This window comes from Chamaea fasciata, unplaced genomic scaffold (assembly GCF_029207755.1).
Source record: "Chamaea fasciata isolate MVZ Bird 193981 ecotype frontalis unplaced genomic scaffold, bChaFas1.0.hap1 SCAF_12, whole genome shotgun sequence".
In the NCBI taxonomy this organism is placed as follows: domain Eukaryota; kingdom Metazoa; phylum Chordata; class Aves; order Passeriformes; family Sylviidae; genus Chamaea; species Chamaea fasciata.
This window is the reverse complement of record NW_027094097.1, coordinates 8,164,090-8,181,048: the sequence shown is the minus strand read 5'-3', so window position 1 is coordinate 8,181,048 and position 16,959 is coordinate 8,164,090. Positions and strand designations below refer to the sequence as shown.

Here is a 16,959-nt window from a genome sequence, read left to right as displayed (position 1 = left end):
CCCGCCAGTGCCCGCCCTGCTCGGGGCCGGCACACGCCGTGTCCGGGGCGGGCACACGCCGTGCTCGGGAAAGGCACACGCGGTGTCCGGGGTGGGCACACGCCGTGTCCGGGAAAGGTACACCCGGCTTGCGGTGCTGCCGGCCTGGGATTCTGAGGAGGGACGAGTCCGCGGCCTCTCGGGCCCGCTGCGCTGTTTGCGGGCAGGGGACGGCGGAAAACGTTCTGTCCGTGCCCCATCGCGGCTCGTTCCTGAGGCGGGGAAGGTCCGGGCCTGTGGCGGTGCCGGCGCGGGGTTTGCAGGGCCCGCCTCGGGCAGGCTGTGGGGACTGCGGGAGAGCGGCGCCGCCGGCCCGACGTGCTCGCTCACGGGATGTTTCACATGAGGATTTAGTGCTGTCTTGGTTTCTTTTCTGCGCTGAGTTCTCAGGGGTTACACATAGATGATCTTCAGGGTCCCCTTTCTGTCTAGGACTAGGTGACAGATTTTAGCTTAAAACGTCTGCATTTAGCAATCAGCAGTACTTCTGGCCAAGGCAGGTGTAGTGGGGGAAAGGTACAAGAGCTAAGGTGATACTTGTTGTGTTTACTAAAAGTTTTATGGTTGGTTTGGGTTTTTTTTCACAGCCGATGCTTGGTGCACGATATTGAAGTGAAAGCAAAGCTGCACGTAATACATTAATAATAGAATACGAATTGAGATTGACCATGAAGACCTTTTGTGGAAGAGCCAATCCAACCACTGGTTCGATGGAGTGGTTAGAAGAGGGTGAGGACTATGACTACCACCAGGAGATTGCAAGGTAAGCTTGGAAAAGTAACTTGTTCTGTTAAATGACACAGAAAAATGAGCAAATCCAGCTTTTTTTTTTTTTTAATGGCAGTTTGGGCATCTGTCTTTATAGAAGTTCTAAGGGCATGAGGTGAGCAGACTGTAGAATGGTCTACATGTCAGTAAGGGTGCCCACTGATGTACCGGGCAGACTGTCAATGTAGAATTTTGTAAACCATTCTCCAGGTAGTTTCCTTCTAAATTTTTTAGAATGTTTTCTGAGGGCTGATCCTGACAGTGGCTGAGTAGGGATGAAATGCATTGACTAAATTTCTTTTAAATGCCAGTGCAGCGTATAACTGCCAGTTGTCTGTTCCTGTTCTAGCTTTTTAAGAGCTTAGTGTAATAGCCAGAGAAGGTGGGAAGATTTATTTTGGGGTATTTTTGAGTAGTGCAACCCATGAAGAAGTGGGAACCAAAGAAGTTTAAGTCTTGGTAAAAAATAGGTCATTAGTAATCTGTCTTTCATTGCTCTGTATGACTTTATGTCTCCCTTAGGTACTCTGTCACAACTCTTTGTCCATAGGTCTGTACCTTGGGTCCAGTGCTCCGGAGAGGATTTGTGCCAGTGGTTCTTGAGTTGATTTATTTGCTGGTGGCCAGATCACTGAAATTACAGTATTCCTTAGATTTGAGAAACACTTTAGGTCCTCAAAGAGTGTGTCAGTTGTTTGTGCATTTATGGGCCACAGGCACCAGTTGCTTTGCAGAGTGGAGTGTTTTGACTGGAATATCTTTTATTGCAGGTCACGCTATGCAGATATGCTTCACGATAAGGACAGGGTAAGTATAGAAGCAAAACCCTTTTGAAAGGTGGGAAAAGAGCCATTGCATTCCTCTTGAATAGCTGTCACTGTGTGATCGTATGGGTTTCTCTGAAAGATTAAATGATCACGTTTTTGTACTCCCCATGGTACCAGACCTGCTCTTAGATGCCTTCTTACATCTGACTTTAGTGTTTTATTGTTTACTGCAGAGCATTTTTATATTCAGTAGCCATTATTGCTGTTCTATGTTTGACATTTTCGACAGAGAGCTCATTAGGTGAAAATTTCAAAGCCTGTAAAAGTGAAGCTGGGCTTCTTAGTTTTCATAGGAATGTAAGTAAAGTCTATTCTTCTGTGATGTTTCTACCATATGTACAGACACGATGAAGTCTGGAGTGAATAGTTCAAATGTTCATTTTCCTCTAGCCATTAAGTCAGCCTTCCATCAATAACATTTTGACAGATTTTTGTGGTGCTTCCATGATGAGTCTTGAATTCATATTGAATTAAACCATGTCAGTGGGATCAGGCGTTTAAGAAGCTGTGTAGAGGCAGCAGGTTGTGTCTGAGTGATTAAAACAACTACTGGAATTGTGTATCAAAGTTGTTGACTAGAATTGTTCAGAAAGGGATCCAGCAGACCTTCCAAATGTATTATGTTCAAAGGTTGTATATTCCTTGGAAAGGCTTGATGAATCATTTGGGGAATGTTAATTCTTATGTATGAACCTTTTTCAGTAGATGAAGAGAGGAATCTAAATCAAGATACTTCAGCTTTTGTACTGCCATAGGGAGACTATGACTACTTGAGTGGTCCTGTGGGGTAAAATTAATCAGAAAACCTGTAGTACCTCCCATGGATCTGATTATTACTTACTTGGGAAAATATATCACATTTGGAAATCATACATGTGTTATGAATAGCTGATTGACCAGTGGTAATATGAACATTGTGATAAATATTGATGTACTTTAAATGGACTGATCCTGCCAGATACAGTTGTTACTGCTGAAGATGGCTTTGACACCAAAGCCAAAGCCATCTATGACTGTTTGGCATAAAGAGTGTCTGTAGGCCTTTTTCTGATTATAAGCTCACAATCGAAGAATGCAAGATTTCAGCACAAAAATTAATACCGTAAATGGATGAAAGGTTGCTGATTTTTTTTTCTTGTCCACAGAATGTGAAATACTACCAAGGTATTCGTGCTGCAGTGAGCAGAGTAAAAGAGAGAGGTGAGAAAGCCATTGTGCTGGACATAGGGACTGGCACAGGACTCCTGTCCATGATGGCAGCTTCAGCTGGGGCAGATTTCTGCTATGCCATTGAGGTGAGCATTTCTTAGGCGTTGTACGTATTCAACATGTTCCTTGTGATGCTCTTATTTTCAGGCTGTGTACTATCTCTGTTACTTTTGTTCTGAACGGAACAGAAATTCTCTTCACAGTTACACTGTTAATACAAGCAGGTTTTTGGCATGCCCCAGTGACTATTTCATTGCTGGTTGTTTTGGTTTCATTGGCATAGTGTCTTGATCACATGTAAGTCTTTAGGGGCTTCTGTTCATGCCTGTATATATATATATATATATTTATTTTTACAAAGAAATGAGTTTAACGTAAAGGCTACAATATTAATGTGTATTCTTGTGTTTCAAAAGTTAAATTGGAGTAGCTTTTGGAGGCAGCTGATCACCAGTGGAGCTCAATTTTTCAAGTGAGGCTCATTGCTTTGTTTCATGGTAGTGAACTTCAAACATAGGAAAACGTACAGAAGATGTTAATCTTTTTCAGAACTAAGTGTATTGCATTTTGTGTTGGTGCCCTTCCATGTTTGAAAGCTGACTTGAGGGGCGTTTTGTTATTCTCTTGCTATTCACAGGTTTTCAAGCCCATGGCTAATGCTGCTGTGAAGATAGTGGAGAAAAATGGTTTTTCAGACAAGATCAAAGTCATCAACAAGCATTCCACTGAAGTCACAGTTGGCCCAGGTGAGAAAAATAGGCTAGGCTTAAAAAAAATGGCAAGTACCTGAAAACCACAGAAGAATATATCTTAATCTAATTTCTTATATATTTTTTAATTAAAGGAAGTGCTTTGAGAACATTGAGGGGGCTGGAGGGGGGTTCAGCTTGGAGAAGAGGAGGCTCAGGGGAGACCTTATCTCTATAACTGCCTGAAAGGAGGTTGTAGGCAGGTGAGGGTTGGCCTCTTCTTCCAGGTGACAAGTGACAGGATAACAGGAAATGGCCTCAAGTTGTGCCAGGGAGGGTTTAGACTGGAGATTAGGAATTTTTTTTTTACAGAAAGGATTGTAAAGCATTGAAAATACTGCCTGGGGAGAGGATGGAGTCACTATCCCTGGATGTGTTCAATAAGGTTTGGATGTGGCACTTGAGGACATGGTTTAGTGGTGAACATGGTGATGGGTTAGTGGTTGGACTTATCTTAAAGGTCTTCTCCATCCTTAAGGACTCTGTGATACTTTACACTCTAGAAAGGAGCACTAGAAATCTACTTTGAAAGGAAATGTTCTGGTAACATCTCAGTAGCCATTTGTACTTCAAATGGAAAATAATTTCTAGTCTTCAGCAGACTCTCTAACAGGAACAAGTTTTTTAATTACTTGTGTATTCAGGATAGCATCTTCTTGAAAGACTTACATAAAGATTTAACATTACAATATTTGTGTCTTTTAGATGGAGATATGCAGTGTCGGGCAAACATCCTGGTAACAGAATTATTTGATACAGAGCTGATTGGAGAAGGAGCTTTACCAACCTATGAGCATGCACACAAATTTCTTGTACAGGTAAGAAAATAGGAGGTGTGTCACATCTATCAGCAGAGAAATTCTTCTGCCTTTTTTTGAAGTAGGATAGAGATTATGCAGAACTTAGGCTTCTGTGTCCCTTGGTAAACACACCATCAGCTTTTCTAGTTTCTTATTCAGTCAGTAGTTTACTAGATTCATTCCTAGAATAAAGCTATTTGAGTTCATATTGTAAATCACAGGCTCTGAAGTTATACCTAGTTGCTTTGTGTTGAAACCAAGAACTTGCTGGTTAACAAATGTCTTTCAGAAAGGCATCCAGTTCTGATTTGAAGCTCTACTTAATAATAACTTTGTCCCAAGATGATTTAAAAAATTCTCCTAAATTTCATGAGCTTCACCTCCCAGGCATTGCTTCATTTTTGGTTGTTTTTTTTTTTTCCTGTTGTGCTCTTACTACTCTATATGCATTTTGCATGTGAAAATATTTTAAATGCTGTATTTAAATAATATCTGGGGGTTTTTTTGACTTACAATCTATGGGTATAATTTTAGGGCTTTCTCTTTTACATTTTCTAATGTTTTCATTAAAATGTGGATGGCAGAACCTTACTTAGGTTTCCAGGTTTCTATTCACAAGTTTAAAAGACACCATATAGCACTCCATAATTTTGTACTGCTCTCCATATAGAACTCTAAATTGAAATTAGGTTTTTTTCAGCGAAAGCACTGTTTTTGGACTTCATGGTTGGCTCTTAGTTCATGGTGGGATTTTTAGGACAACTTGTATGTTTTCCACTCTTTAAACGTGGGTACAAAGTTGTCCTTGGATAAATATTTGAACCATTATTTTTCTTGTTTTCTCATTTCAGTCAGCAACTCTCTTCTACTGTTGATAGCTTAGTCATTTTCTGCCTCAAGAAGCTCAGGCTAGATCTCTTATTTCAGATCAAGGATGGAAATGCAAGTTTCACTGAGGCTAGTAAACTGATAATGTTGCATGGTTAATGAAGTAATCTGGCTTTGCTGAACCACACTGAGCAGGATAGATACCTGTATTCTATTTCACAGAGAGACAAATGGCTCTGGTGTTACAAAAGTCTCGTAATTAACTTATATTTCAGATTTCAAAGCTCCCGGTCCAACTTTTCTTTAAATGGGTTTGCATTCCAATTGATTTAGTTCTCACTCATGTTAATAAGTCAAGCTTGTTGACTGTGTTTATCCTTTATTTTAAACACTCAGGAAGGATGTGAGGCAGTGCCTCACAGGGCAACAGTGTATGTCCAGTTAGTGGAATCCAGGAGAATGTGGTCCTGGAAAAAACTGTTTCCTGTTCATGTTGAAGCAGAGGATGGTGAAAAAATTCTTGTTCCACCTTCAGAAATGGAGAACTGTCCAGGTGTTCCTTCTGTTTGTGATATCCAACTGAACCAGATGCCTTCAAGTGACTTCAGTACCCTCAGTGATGTGGTGACAATGTTCAGGTAAGGGAGACATTGTTCTGTTCAAAACAAAGTTATCCTGTTACGCCTTTCATATAAGCTGTGCATTCAGCTTAAGAAACTGTTCAGAATTTCTGAAGAATCCTTTTTACAATTTTCTTTCTGTTATTTCTTTCTCCAATTTTCATTCTTCCCTGCAGTGTGGATTTCAGTAAGCCAGTACAGAGTGCTTCTACCTACTATAGAGTGCAGCTGGAGCCTGTGAAATCTGGCAAGGCACAAATTGTGCTTTCCTGGTGGGATATTGACATGGACCCCTCTGGGATGATAAATTGCACAATGGCTCCCTACTGGGTAAAACCCACTTCTCCTTTGCAGGTAAAATACTGAGCCTTCAGATCCCATTGTCAGATGACTGAGCAACTCTTTGGAGTACTGGGGGGTTTAAGCAGCTCTGCCTTAAATTGCTTAGGAACTTTGCTAATATTTAATGCACTGGAAGATGCTAAATAAGCAAATTGTAGAAATTTTAGCTGTGGTATGTGCCCATTTTAGGCTTTCTTTAATATTAAATGTTAAGAGTTACCTTTTGTGTAAAGTTTAAAGACTGAAGCTGTCTTCCAGATACTGTTATTTCTTTAATGTTCAATAAATAAATATTTCCATATCTTTTTCCTTAACTAGTCACTATCCCTGGTTAAAATATTAGTCTGTGGTTTGCTTCCATGTAGTTCTTCTATTAATTTTCCAAGTAAGTGTTATATTTATGGTAGAATATTTATACTCTCATTAAAAAAAAAGAGGCTGGGGTAGGAAAGTTCTGGATTGATATGAATAATTACAGAAATACTATCACTGTTAAATCAGATTCCTGTGTTTTTGTGTGGATGTATTTACCAGCAGGATGAACTTAGTCAAAAGGAAGTTACAAAATTGTCTACACTTAGTAGGTTTGAGAATAAAATTTGAAATTATCAAATTGGAGGTGTTCAGTCAGCTTAGAATGACTGATCGGCATGGGATATTTGCAGTGCAAAAACCAGGTTTTTGAAACACAAAATAGTTGTGCTGTGATCAGAGTGACACTAAGTGACGTAATTCTAGGTACATGAGGCTGTCAGCAGTTCAATACAGGTTTCCAACATAAGTGGAATGTGGAGGTGAAACAGCATTAATAAATGCAAAACAATTTTGGATTGTTTTTAATTTGGTTGAAATGGAAGCCTGGCCAGTGAGCAATCCAGTGGTCTCAGGCGTATTCTGTTGCAAGAAATCAGTATCATTCAATATGTGATATTGGTCTTTATTCAGCCTTGCAAACTTGAACAAGAATCTTTAAATTAATCATGCATTTTCAAAGCTGTGCCCGTTCTTCCTAATTGATTTCCTGCTATTTGTTCACTTTCCATTCGCTATTTATGAGTGAGTTCCTAAGGTTTTGTGTATCAACCCTTTTCAGTGGAGAGATCACTGGATGCAATGTGTTTATTTTCTTCCACGTGAGGAGCCAGTTCTGCAGGGTGAGAAGCTGTACCTGACTGCCTGTCGTGACGAGTACTCTGTGTGGTACAACCTGCAGAGAGCCAGGTAACAATCTGTGTGTGAAACAGCTGCTGTCTTACTCCAAACCGGAGTATTTGCTGCTCTTAGAGCATCTCTTTTTTGTTAGAAGTGCAAGATAAAAACCTAAAGAGTAGAAAAATAATAAAGGCTGCTTCATGGGCAGTGCACAGGTGGAAAATACACATTATGCATAAAAACTCAGTTGGACTGCAAGCTCCTGTCTCCTGCCTGGTTGCATTCTCTGACAAAGAAGCATAAGACACTCATGGTTGATTCCTGGAAATCCTAAAATACGGCACAGCTGAAGTGGCATACAGGTAAAGAAGTGAAATAATGGCCATTCCATTTCCATTTCCTAGTTTCCTTGTCAGCACTGTCTTTTGGAGATTATTGCCTTTTGCTCAGATTAAAAAGAGCATTTGTAATGACAATAGCAGCAAACATTTTTAAGACCAGTGCTAACTTTAAAATGTGTGATTTTGCTGTGCCATTTTTACTTAGGAATCCAAAATCCTAACAAATGACTGTTTGCTAAAAGGCCAAAGCCTAAAATACCTGACCATCACAGTTAGTGGGAAAGTAGGGGATGGTTCTTGGTTTTGTCTTTTAAAGAAGATGAAAATTCTTTTTGACCTCTCTTCATTTGGAAATGCAGATTACAGAAATGTCTCTGGAAAGCCAAGAACTTTGAAAAAATGACAGCAGTTTGTGTTCATTACTGTGCATATCAGCCAAAATGCATAAGTGTGCCTGTTTGCAAGAATGTGTTGCTGATGCTGTAGTTGATACTACACTGAAATTTTTCACAGAGAAGGGGAGAATAAAGCAGATGAAGAGAAGCATGGAGCAGATGTTTGTGTGGAGAGTCCTGTCTGTAGGTGTCGTGCTCATCTGCTTTGGAACAGGCCCCGCTTTGGGGAGCTGAACGATCAGAACCGAACACGCCAATACATCAGGTCCTTGAGGAAAGTGAGTGCTCATTGCCTGCAGGTTTTATTGGCTCCTCTGATGGATGCACATACTGGTTTATGTGCAGTAATTGTTTATGGAATTTGTCCCTTGCAAAGGACTTTGCTCACAAAGTATATTTTTCTTCTGTCAGCAGATGGAAGTTATGCTTTTGTCTTGAAAACTTTAGTATTAAATTTTTGAATGGTAAGCAGCCATTTTTGCATAGAATTTGTAGCAGCTCTGTGTGTTTGTTAGACATGGTATTGCAAGTTGAATAAAGACATCCAATACATTTTTGAGCAAACTTTTTCAGACCTAAGCCAAGGGCATTACACGAGAATTTTTTCAATGTTATTTGATATGAAAGTGTATAAAGTGTGGAAACCTTTTCTCTCTGGAATAAGAATCACAATGACTATTTGTTTTCTCTAGGTTCTGAACACAGATAGTGTTTGCCTTTGTATCAGTGATGGCAGTCTGCTGCCTGTGCTGGCTCACTATCTTGGAGCAAAGCAGGTAGAGCACTTAGTCCTGTTTTTCAGATCTTTGCTTTTTAGCTTGGTATTTTTTCTTTCATGTAGTTCATTTCCAGCTCATTATTGAACTTTGCAGTGCCTCTTCAGGGACTAGTGAGGAATAGGCTCACATTGTGTTGAAGGGGAGGTTAAATTCATCTCTGGTCAAGCTGAAGTCTAGGAAGGTAATAATTACCAGATTTGACATTTACCAGTGTGTAGTTTTGAGGGAAAGTGCTGTTCCTCTTTCCCCACTGCTTCCTGTTTGCTGTCTTGTATGTTGTTTTTTTGAAAACACTCTATCTGTGGACCTAAATATCTGGCAGGATATTTTTCTTTTATGTTTGCAATTCCCTAATTACATTTGTTACCTAGTCTTGAGTGGAAGATCTGTAAGGGCCAAGTAGGAAGCAGTAAGAGTGCTGTATCTGTGTAACTGAAAGCTGCCTGGCTGTCTCACATACATAAATGCCCTACTTGATGGGGGCTCTTTGAACTGAAATCTGTTAGAGTTGAACTGAATATCTGGGAATGCGTAATGTAATAAAATCTTGAGGAATGTAGTGTATTGCCTTACAATTTTGGATAAAAACTAATTTTTTTCTTATTGCAAAAGGCTTCTGAGCACTTTCCAGCTGGTACAGTCAGGTCATGTTAAAGCAGTATTTACAGTTTGGCACACTGGTAATATGCTTGCATTTGTTCATGAGTAAATATAGGCTTAGAACAAATGTTAATATGCTGTGTGAAACTTAAAAATGGAAAATAAATATTTGTATTTTGTTGAGTTGTTTTTTTTTTTCTTGTATAGCTATGAAAACAGAATTATTTAGCCTATAGTTTTGGGGGGTGTTTTGTTGTTAAAAAAGTTCATTATAGTTGGCTCTGGAATAGATGCATGGTTCTTGTGAACTGTGCTCACTAGGGCATCAAAATGTTCTTTCATTCTTCAGTTACATATTCTTTTAATTAAAAACTATAAAGCTAGTTTGTCTAACTGTGTGTTTTCATTAGGTGTTTACGTTAGAAAACTCTGGTGTGTCCTGTTCTGTCATGGAAAAAGTGAGTATTCCATTTTCTGTTCAAGCTGAATCTCTCCTTGCAGATGTCTCTTGGCTTGTCTGCTTGAGCTGCTGCTCTGCTGCTACCATTGCCTTGGTGATAAAAGCCAGGCTGTTTTTTTCTGAGGATTAGTGAGAGCATCCCAAAGTCTGCACCAGTCTTGCCTGGCAAGCAGCATCCAGCAGTTCTGTCTTCCAGCTGAGTCAGGTTGGGAATGCCTGCTCTACTGTTTGCTCTGCCTTGGGGAAGGCACAGAAAACTGCCAGTGGAGTGGAGGCTATTCAGGAGAGGCAGCTGGTGCCTAAGTGAGTGGAAGCAGCTTCCTGGAGACATCATTGGGCTGTGACTCCTTTAGTTGTCACTGTGTGTTTGAACGAGGTCTGGCTCAGCCTGTGGCTCAGAAGTGCAAAACCAGGAATGGTGGGCAAATGAGAGCTCAAACCTGGTCTCAAAGAAAAGCCAAAAATGCAGTGTATTCACAGGTGAAGAGATTCTTACCTTTCTTGATCATCCTTCTGATATACTTCAAAGTACAGATGAATGAAGGTGAGGCAACTTTTGTGTTGTCTGCTTTTTTATATAAATAAAGAATACTCAGGGCACATATTTTAGTTCCCTAGGTGTGACACCTTGGCTCTAGGTGCATGCAGCCTTCAAGAATAGATTTCTGCCATTGTTGTGAGTTATGGCAGGCAGTTCTGTTGAAATTTCTTTTGTCTGTTGGGGTTTTTTTTCTAATTTATTTTCAATAAAATTATTAATTTGGTCTCAACTGTGGCTTTTGATAAAGAGAGCATGTTACTTTTGATTTTAGTTTCTTAAAGCAAATCATCTTGAAGATAAAATTAAAATAATAGAAGCACGTCCTGAATTGCTGAAGCCTTCTCATTTGGAAGATAAAAAGGTATGTTACAGTTGTCCATTATACTGAATTTCAGGGTTGGTAAGGAGCAGAAGGTAAAAATGAATTGTAACCGCAATGAATTCTGTTATATCCCAATTCATATAAAATAAAATGAGTAGATGGTTCACACCATGTGCCACTAAAATTAAAGGAGACTAAAGACTGTGGGAGGGTTGTTGCTTTGTTTTTGAAGGGTCTGACTTTCCCTGCTGCATAATTGCCCCAGTCGTTAAGGCAGTTTAACTGGTTCCACAAGGCTGTAGCTCTTTCACAGGCCACTCAAGAAAATTGCAATCTATTTGGAAGTAATAACATACTTCAAAACTTCAGAATTCTATAACTCATTACAAAGCCTTCCAAACTCAAACTGCAGTATTTTCTCACAAACTTTACTGTGGGAAAATTCAATATAAAATGTGGTAACTAAACCCACAGAACAATGTCCAGTATGTTGTACATGCAGTGTACAGTAATTAAATCCCTAGGGAGCAGTAGAAGTTTTTATCTAGATGATTTCACTTAATATATTGCACTGGCAGTTATTGGAAAACCTAAACAGCCTGTGTTGTAAGTTGTTGTTCTTTATTATAATGCTTTTTATCTCTTCCCTTCTTTGCCAAGATTTCTGTCCTTGTGGGAGAGCCGTTTTTCACGACAAGTTTGTTGCCGTGGCATAACCTGTATTTCTGGTATGCCAGGACAGCTGTGAGCACTCACCTTGCCAGCAGTGTCACAGTCCTACCTCAGTCTGCTTCTTTGCATATGATGATTGTGGAGTTCCAGGTGAGATTGGTCAGATATTTACACAAATCCACTTGAAATTGAGTAGTCTACTATTTTATTGCATCTTAATACTGTCCAGTATGTTCTGTACTTGCCACCTGAAGGAAGAATATTCCATATCTTGAAGGCTGAATTTTGCTGTTTCAACCATCTCTTGTCAGCAAATCAGCTCAAGTAATTTTGCCATTTAAAATGAAAGGGTTCCATGTTTTAAGATATTTGTTTAGATTAGAGATTGGTGAAGCACATGACAGTTGTAGTTATTTATAAAATTAGGTATTTTATCATATACATAATATAAAAATATATGTATAAAGTAGATACTTCACAACATATCAGGTTTTGAAATGAGGCTTTGTAAGACTGTAGGCAAGATTCCTAATTTCATGTGGATTTTTTTTTAACTGCCTGAGGCTGTGCACACTTCTGAATATGAGCACGTCTTAAAAATACTTTGAAAAGTCAGATAATGTACAAAGTTATAAACGTAGTTGTTTCATTTATTGAGGGCTTTGTAACAAAAGATTGTGTTTACCTACCATGAAAATGGAAATTAAGTACTTTCATCATTAATATGCAAAGTCCAGTAGCTTAAGTGAGGGAACTCTGTAGTCTGGCATTGTGTAAATAAATGTATATACTTTAAATAAAAGCACCTATAATCTAACGAATTTTCACATAAACACAGTCTTCAGTTTATCTGTTAAAAATGTCAGGTCTTTTTTGGAGTTTTTCTCCCCTCTGGCTCACCAGCTGTGTAGTTTTTGTGTCTGTGCCTTCTCTCCCTTAACAGTTTTCTTCATTTGAATGCTCTTTAACCTTGTTCTCTTATTTCTGCCTTTGATTTGTGTGTGTGAAAATGGGTTTGTTCTTTTTCCCCTCTGGGGCTAATCAACTGTGGTGCACATTTTTTCAGTTTTCTTCCAAAATGTAGAGTGTAAGTATATACTGAGTAAATAATGTATATCTGAATCCTCTAATAGGGAGCAGATATTTAAAGTAATCAGATTGAAATAAGCAGTAAATTTTAATTCAATGCTGTCTTATCTAGAGGTTTTAATTCCCTAGAACTCATAGCATTTTCTAAGGAGGTAAGCATTATTCTCTTCATGTTCTGAATGAGGAAACCAAAGCATGCAGAGTGATGGCTGAAGATTATTCAGCAGTCAGCAGAATGTAGAGTAACATTCATGTCACCTAAACCTCAGTTTTACACTTTCATATACAGGGTTTGTTCAGAGATGATTCCACATAAAATTTTTGGTAGAACATTTAATTTGTGTTTTGTTCCAGTAGGCTGCCCCCAAGCTATTGCTTTAATTTTACATTATCTTCTTTCATTGGTGAATCTAGACTAAAAGACTGGAATCTGTGGGATTTTAAAAATTGACCAGTTCTTGGTTAGAGGGAACAGACACAGTGTTGCAAGGTCTTCTGCAGAACCTGTTCTGTAGGCTGGTCTGTCCTCTCGGAGTGGATATGTCATCATGGTTAAGCAATTAACAAAACCTGGATCCAGGAGAAAAAAAAAGATGGAATTACTTCAGTTATAAACTTGTTTACTCCATAATTGCATTTAGGGAGCAGGGTGCTGCCTGTCTGTTTTGGTAGTTCTGGGTGTACCATTCAGAGACTCTTGAAATTCACTACAGTTCATGCTGTAGTCAGGCAGAAATTATAACAGCATTTGTTTAAATGTACAGCAGTCCTGCTGCCAGCTTGTAAAGCAGGAACGTTTGAGATTAAGTGTGAAAATGAACAGGTAATAAAATGTATATATCCATAGCTAATGAATGTTTGTGTTCTACTAAGAGACCGTTAATGAGGTCTAAGAAAAGGCGAAATTTGAACTGAGTCAGTCTGTCCAGTGGGTTGCTAAAGTCAATGAGAGGCATGATATGAAGTGGCTAAAATGATCCCCTCTTTGTAGAGCTAAAGGGAATTGTGATTCTCTTGTAGGCTGTGAGATGTTTGATACTACTGGGAGCACTTACCTGTGCTGGATAGTGAAAGTGGAGGGGCTGTAAGGGTTAGATCTTGGCAGATCCATACCTGCTCTAAAGTAAACTACGCACGGAAATTGTAAGAAATGTTCTTTAGAGGAGTTGAAAACAGTAATTAAAGAATTAACCGACTTTTCAAAAACTCTTTTCCTGGAATTATCTTCTGATTCTTGCAGTAGTTGTAATGGTTTAGCAATATATACATAGTATCTGGCTTGCTATTGAATGTCTAAGCTACGGTGAAAATTATTTCAAGATTTCCTGTTTCCTTTAATAGAACCAAACAAAATCCTGTTGTTTTTTCATAGGACTTATGGAGAATCCGGAGTCCATGTGGCACCTGTGAAGGTTTTGATGTCCAGACCATGGATGATATGATTAAAGTAAGAAAAATAGTTTCAGCACAAGTCCTAGCAAAGCAAAAATTCTGTTTGGCTTAATAAAGCATTTAGTGACTGTTGTAAAACTTGTTTATTAGGCAGGCCACCATTGTTTGAGATTCATTTGTGTAAGTTTCTAGAGCTGTGCTCTAGATTAATTTTGGAGGAGTACAGGCAATTATAGAGTGGAATTCATTTTGAGGGAGAGGAAAATTTCAATGCATTGTATTTTGAAAATGCCCATTTCTGCTTCAAGGCTGTGGGCCCCAGTCACAGCATTTGGTTTCGTGCGTGTAGGACATTTTCTCCCTTGTGCCTAAGGAGTGCAGTCATGCCCTCTTGCAGCTTTATTGCTTACTCTGGGTTTGCATTTCTTTTGTTTTCAGTTAATTTTATTCCTTCCTTTCTTCAGGATTCTCTGAATTTTAGGGAATCCAAGGAGGCGGAACCTCACCCGCTTTGGGAATATCCCTGCAAATCACTCTCAGACCCACAGCAAGTTTTGACATTTGACTTCACAAAGACTGTACCACAGCACTGTCTGAGCACACAGGGCTCTGTAAAGCTCCTAAGGTCAGTTTTCTCACTGCAATAAATATTCTTGTCATCATCCATTTCTTTACCTCCTATTCAGACTCTTTAGAGGAGTTGATTTTAGAGCTCCTCTAAATGTATTACGCTTAACTAGTGCAAATGTATTTGGCACTTTTTAATAATGTGACGTAAAATTGTGGAAGTTGCTCTGACACAAGCTTCCTGTGGGTATTCACAGTAGGCTGTAACAATAATACAGTAGTATTAGATATTATTAGGTTAGATAATATGCCTCTGTTTAAAAAAATAACATTTTACTAGTTCTCACCATGACTTAAAATTTAAATAGATTAATTTATAGTTTAGAGAAAATAAAACATTACCTGGGTGTTTTTAATGTTTCTCTTTGTTGCCTACTGCTGAATTCTTGCAGAAGAAGCTTCTACTTAGCTTGTCAAATTTTTGTATTTAATAATTAATAAATTATTATGTTTAATAGCTTTAAAATTATTGTGTTAATGGCTTTTAATGTATATGCTATTCTTCCTTCTGACTTTAATCCCGGCAGTGTTTAAATTTTGCTGCACCTTCTGAGATACTTCTTACTATAACTGTGGATTGTTCTTAATTCTGTTCAAACTTGAAAAGCTGTTAAGAATTAAAAAACGAGAAAGTTTTATTTTTGAACTATCTAGAGCTTACATAGCTCAAACACTGCTGTGTTTCTCAGTAAAAAAATTCAAGCTTTCATAGACTCCAGAGCCATCTGTGTGGGGTCTCTGTGCCTTTGCAGCAGTTCTGTTTGCAGGCAGCACAGTGGAATGACCTCTGCTTCTTGTGGAGCAGGCACTTGAAGTGACACAGTGTGTGTGGTAAATATTTCCTCTAAATTCCTAGTCAGTAGGAACTGGGGTCTCTAGAGGAAGTTCTCAGCGTATGCTGTGTAATTCATGCCATGTTATTCAGTGCTGGTTAGATGGCTGTGCTGCTGAGCAGATGTAGTTATGACATGTTCTCTTCCTTGCCTTTTTTTAGATTTCATATCTGCAAATACTTTAAAGTTTCTGCCCCCAATTACCAACTCAGTCAGCTGTTCAGCTTTCTTTCAAGGAATGAAGTTGTTCATGCTTTTGCAGCTCTCACTTAATCACTAGTGCAGTGTTCAAGCTGTCAGGATTGTGTAAAGTAAGAGGTTTTATCCTGCATCTCTCCCCAGGAAAGGAAAGAGCCACGGAGCAGTTCTGTGGATGGAATATCATCTTACTGCTGATATCTCTGTTAGTACAGGACTGAGGCAACTGTCAAATGAAAAGGTATATCTTCAATCTCATTTATTGTGTCAGAGTCTGTAGGATTGCTGCAGTGGGTCTCTGCTGGCCATGCTTGGGTTGTGTAGTACCTCTTCTAACACTGTTTGAATACTGTGTCATCAGAATTACTAAAAATATCTGTTCATGTTTTTATGGGGAGCAGGGGATGTACCTTAAAATGGGAGAGTCTGATTTGCATCCAGATGCTCCCTAGTTTGGAATCAAATTCAGAATTTAAATGGGATGCTAGGTCAAAGCAGAGTTTTTTCATACGAATAACCTCATCTCACTTTAACGAAAGGAAAAATTTGGAGGGGAAGGAGTATTTTTAATATTCCATCTCAATATTGTTTGACTAAATCCATTTTTAGCTCAGTGACTTAAGTGTGTTGTGTAGCAGATGGTATTTCAAGTTACATGTTCCATAGTGGAGTGGATGGCACTGTAAATGATAACTGTTGATCATTGTGTGCTCAGCTGGGAACAAGAACCCTTACTGCCTTGTTACTGTATAATAATAATATTGTAGATTTTGACTGCTTTCACTTTTAACTCTCTCCTGTAGGGAAACTGTGAATGGAATCCCCACTGCAAGCAAGCTGTTTATTTCTTCAGCTCTGTTATTGAATCAGAAATTCAGTCAGACCCTACTGCTGTCACATATGCTATAAATTTTGACACAAAGACAGGAGAGATTGCCATGGATTTTAAGCTATTATAAAATACTTTCCTCTTGCTCATATTCCTAAATTATAATAAACATACAGCATTTTTATTTTGTACAACAGAGGGTTTCTTTTATTCTGCTCAGAGAGCAAACTGTTCTTTAACATACTTCTAACCTTTTTGGGTTTGTTTTCAAAATATAGCATGTGAGTTAGAGAGGAACCATTTCTCAGGGGCAGGTATTCTTGTCAGGGTTTATATACACATGTACACATGCTTTTCATCCTCTCTTTCAGGATTTTACATAGTGTTAAGGAGGTAGAGAACAGTTGACTTGGCAATAGCAGCTGTTTATTGCATGGCATGTCATTGGATGAGGACACCAGGCCTTACACTGACATTAGAGAAAAGTGAGTTAAACACATATATTTCTAGGCTGTGCTCTTGCCACCATAAAATGGGAAATAATCTC

General features: G+C 38.8%; 1 protein-coding gene across 2 annotated transcripts; it reads left to right on the top strand.

Moving 5' to 3' along the window:
• The first annotated feature begins 24 nt into the window (after positions 1–24).
• Positions 25–16,606, top strand: PRMT7 (protein arginine methyltransferase 7). 2 transcript variants are annotated; one of them, XM_066194553.1, is made up of 18 exons: positions 25–117; positions 627–802; positions 1,578–1,614; positions 2,780–2,929; positions 3,481–3,589; positions 4,298–4,410; positions 5,617–5,858; positions 6,017–6,194; positions 7,276–7,403; positions 8,189–8,348; positions 8,763–8,846; positions 9,860–9,907; positions 10,722–10,811; positions 11,433–11,594; positions 13,906–13,980; positions 14,390–14,550; positions 15,728–15,824; positions 16,387–16,606. In XM_066194553.1, the coding sequence occupies exons 2-18, from the start codon at positions 708–710 to the stop codon at positions 16,540–16,542; spliced, it is 2,085 nt and encodes a 694-aa protein (XP_066050650.1). In that variant the 5' UTR covers positions 25–117; positions 627–707; the 3' UTR covers positions 16,543–16,606. The 2 variants fall into 2 exon arrangements, with proteins under 2 accessions (XP_066050650.1, XP_066050651.1); XM_066194554.1 differs by lacking the exon at positions 25–117 and adding an exon at positions 194–265.
• The last annotated feature ends 353 nt before the right edge of the window (positions 16,607–16,959 follow it).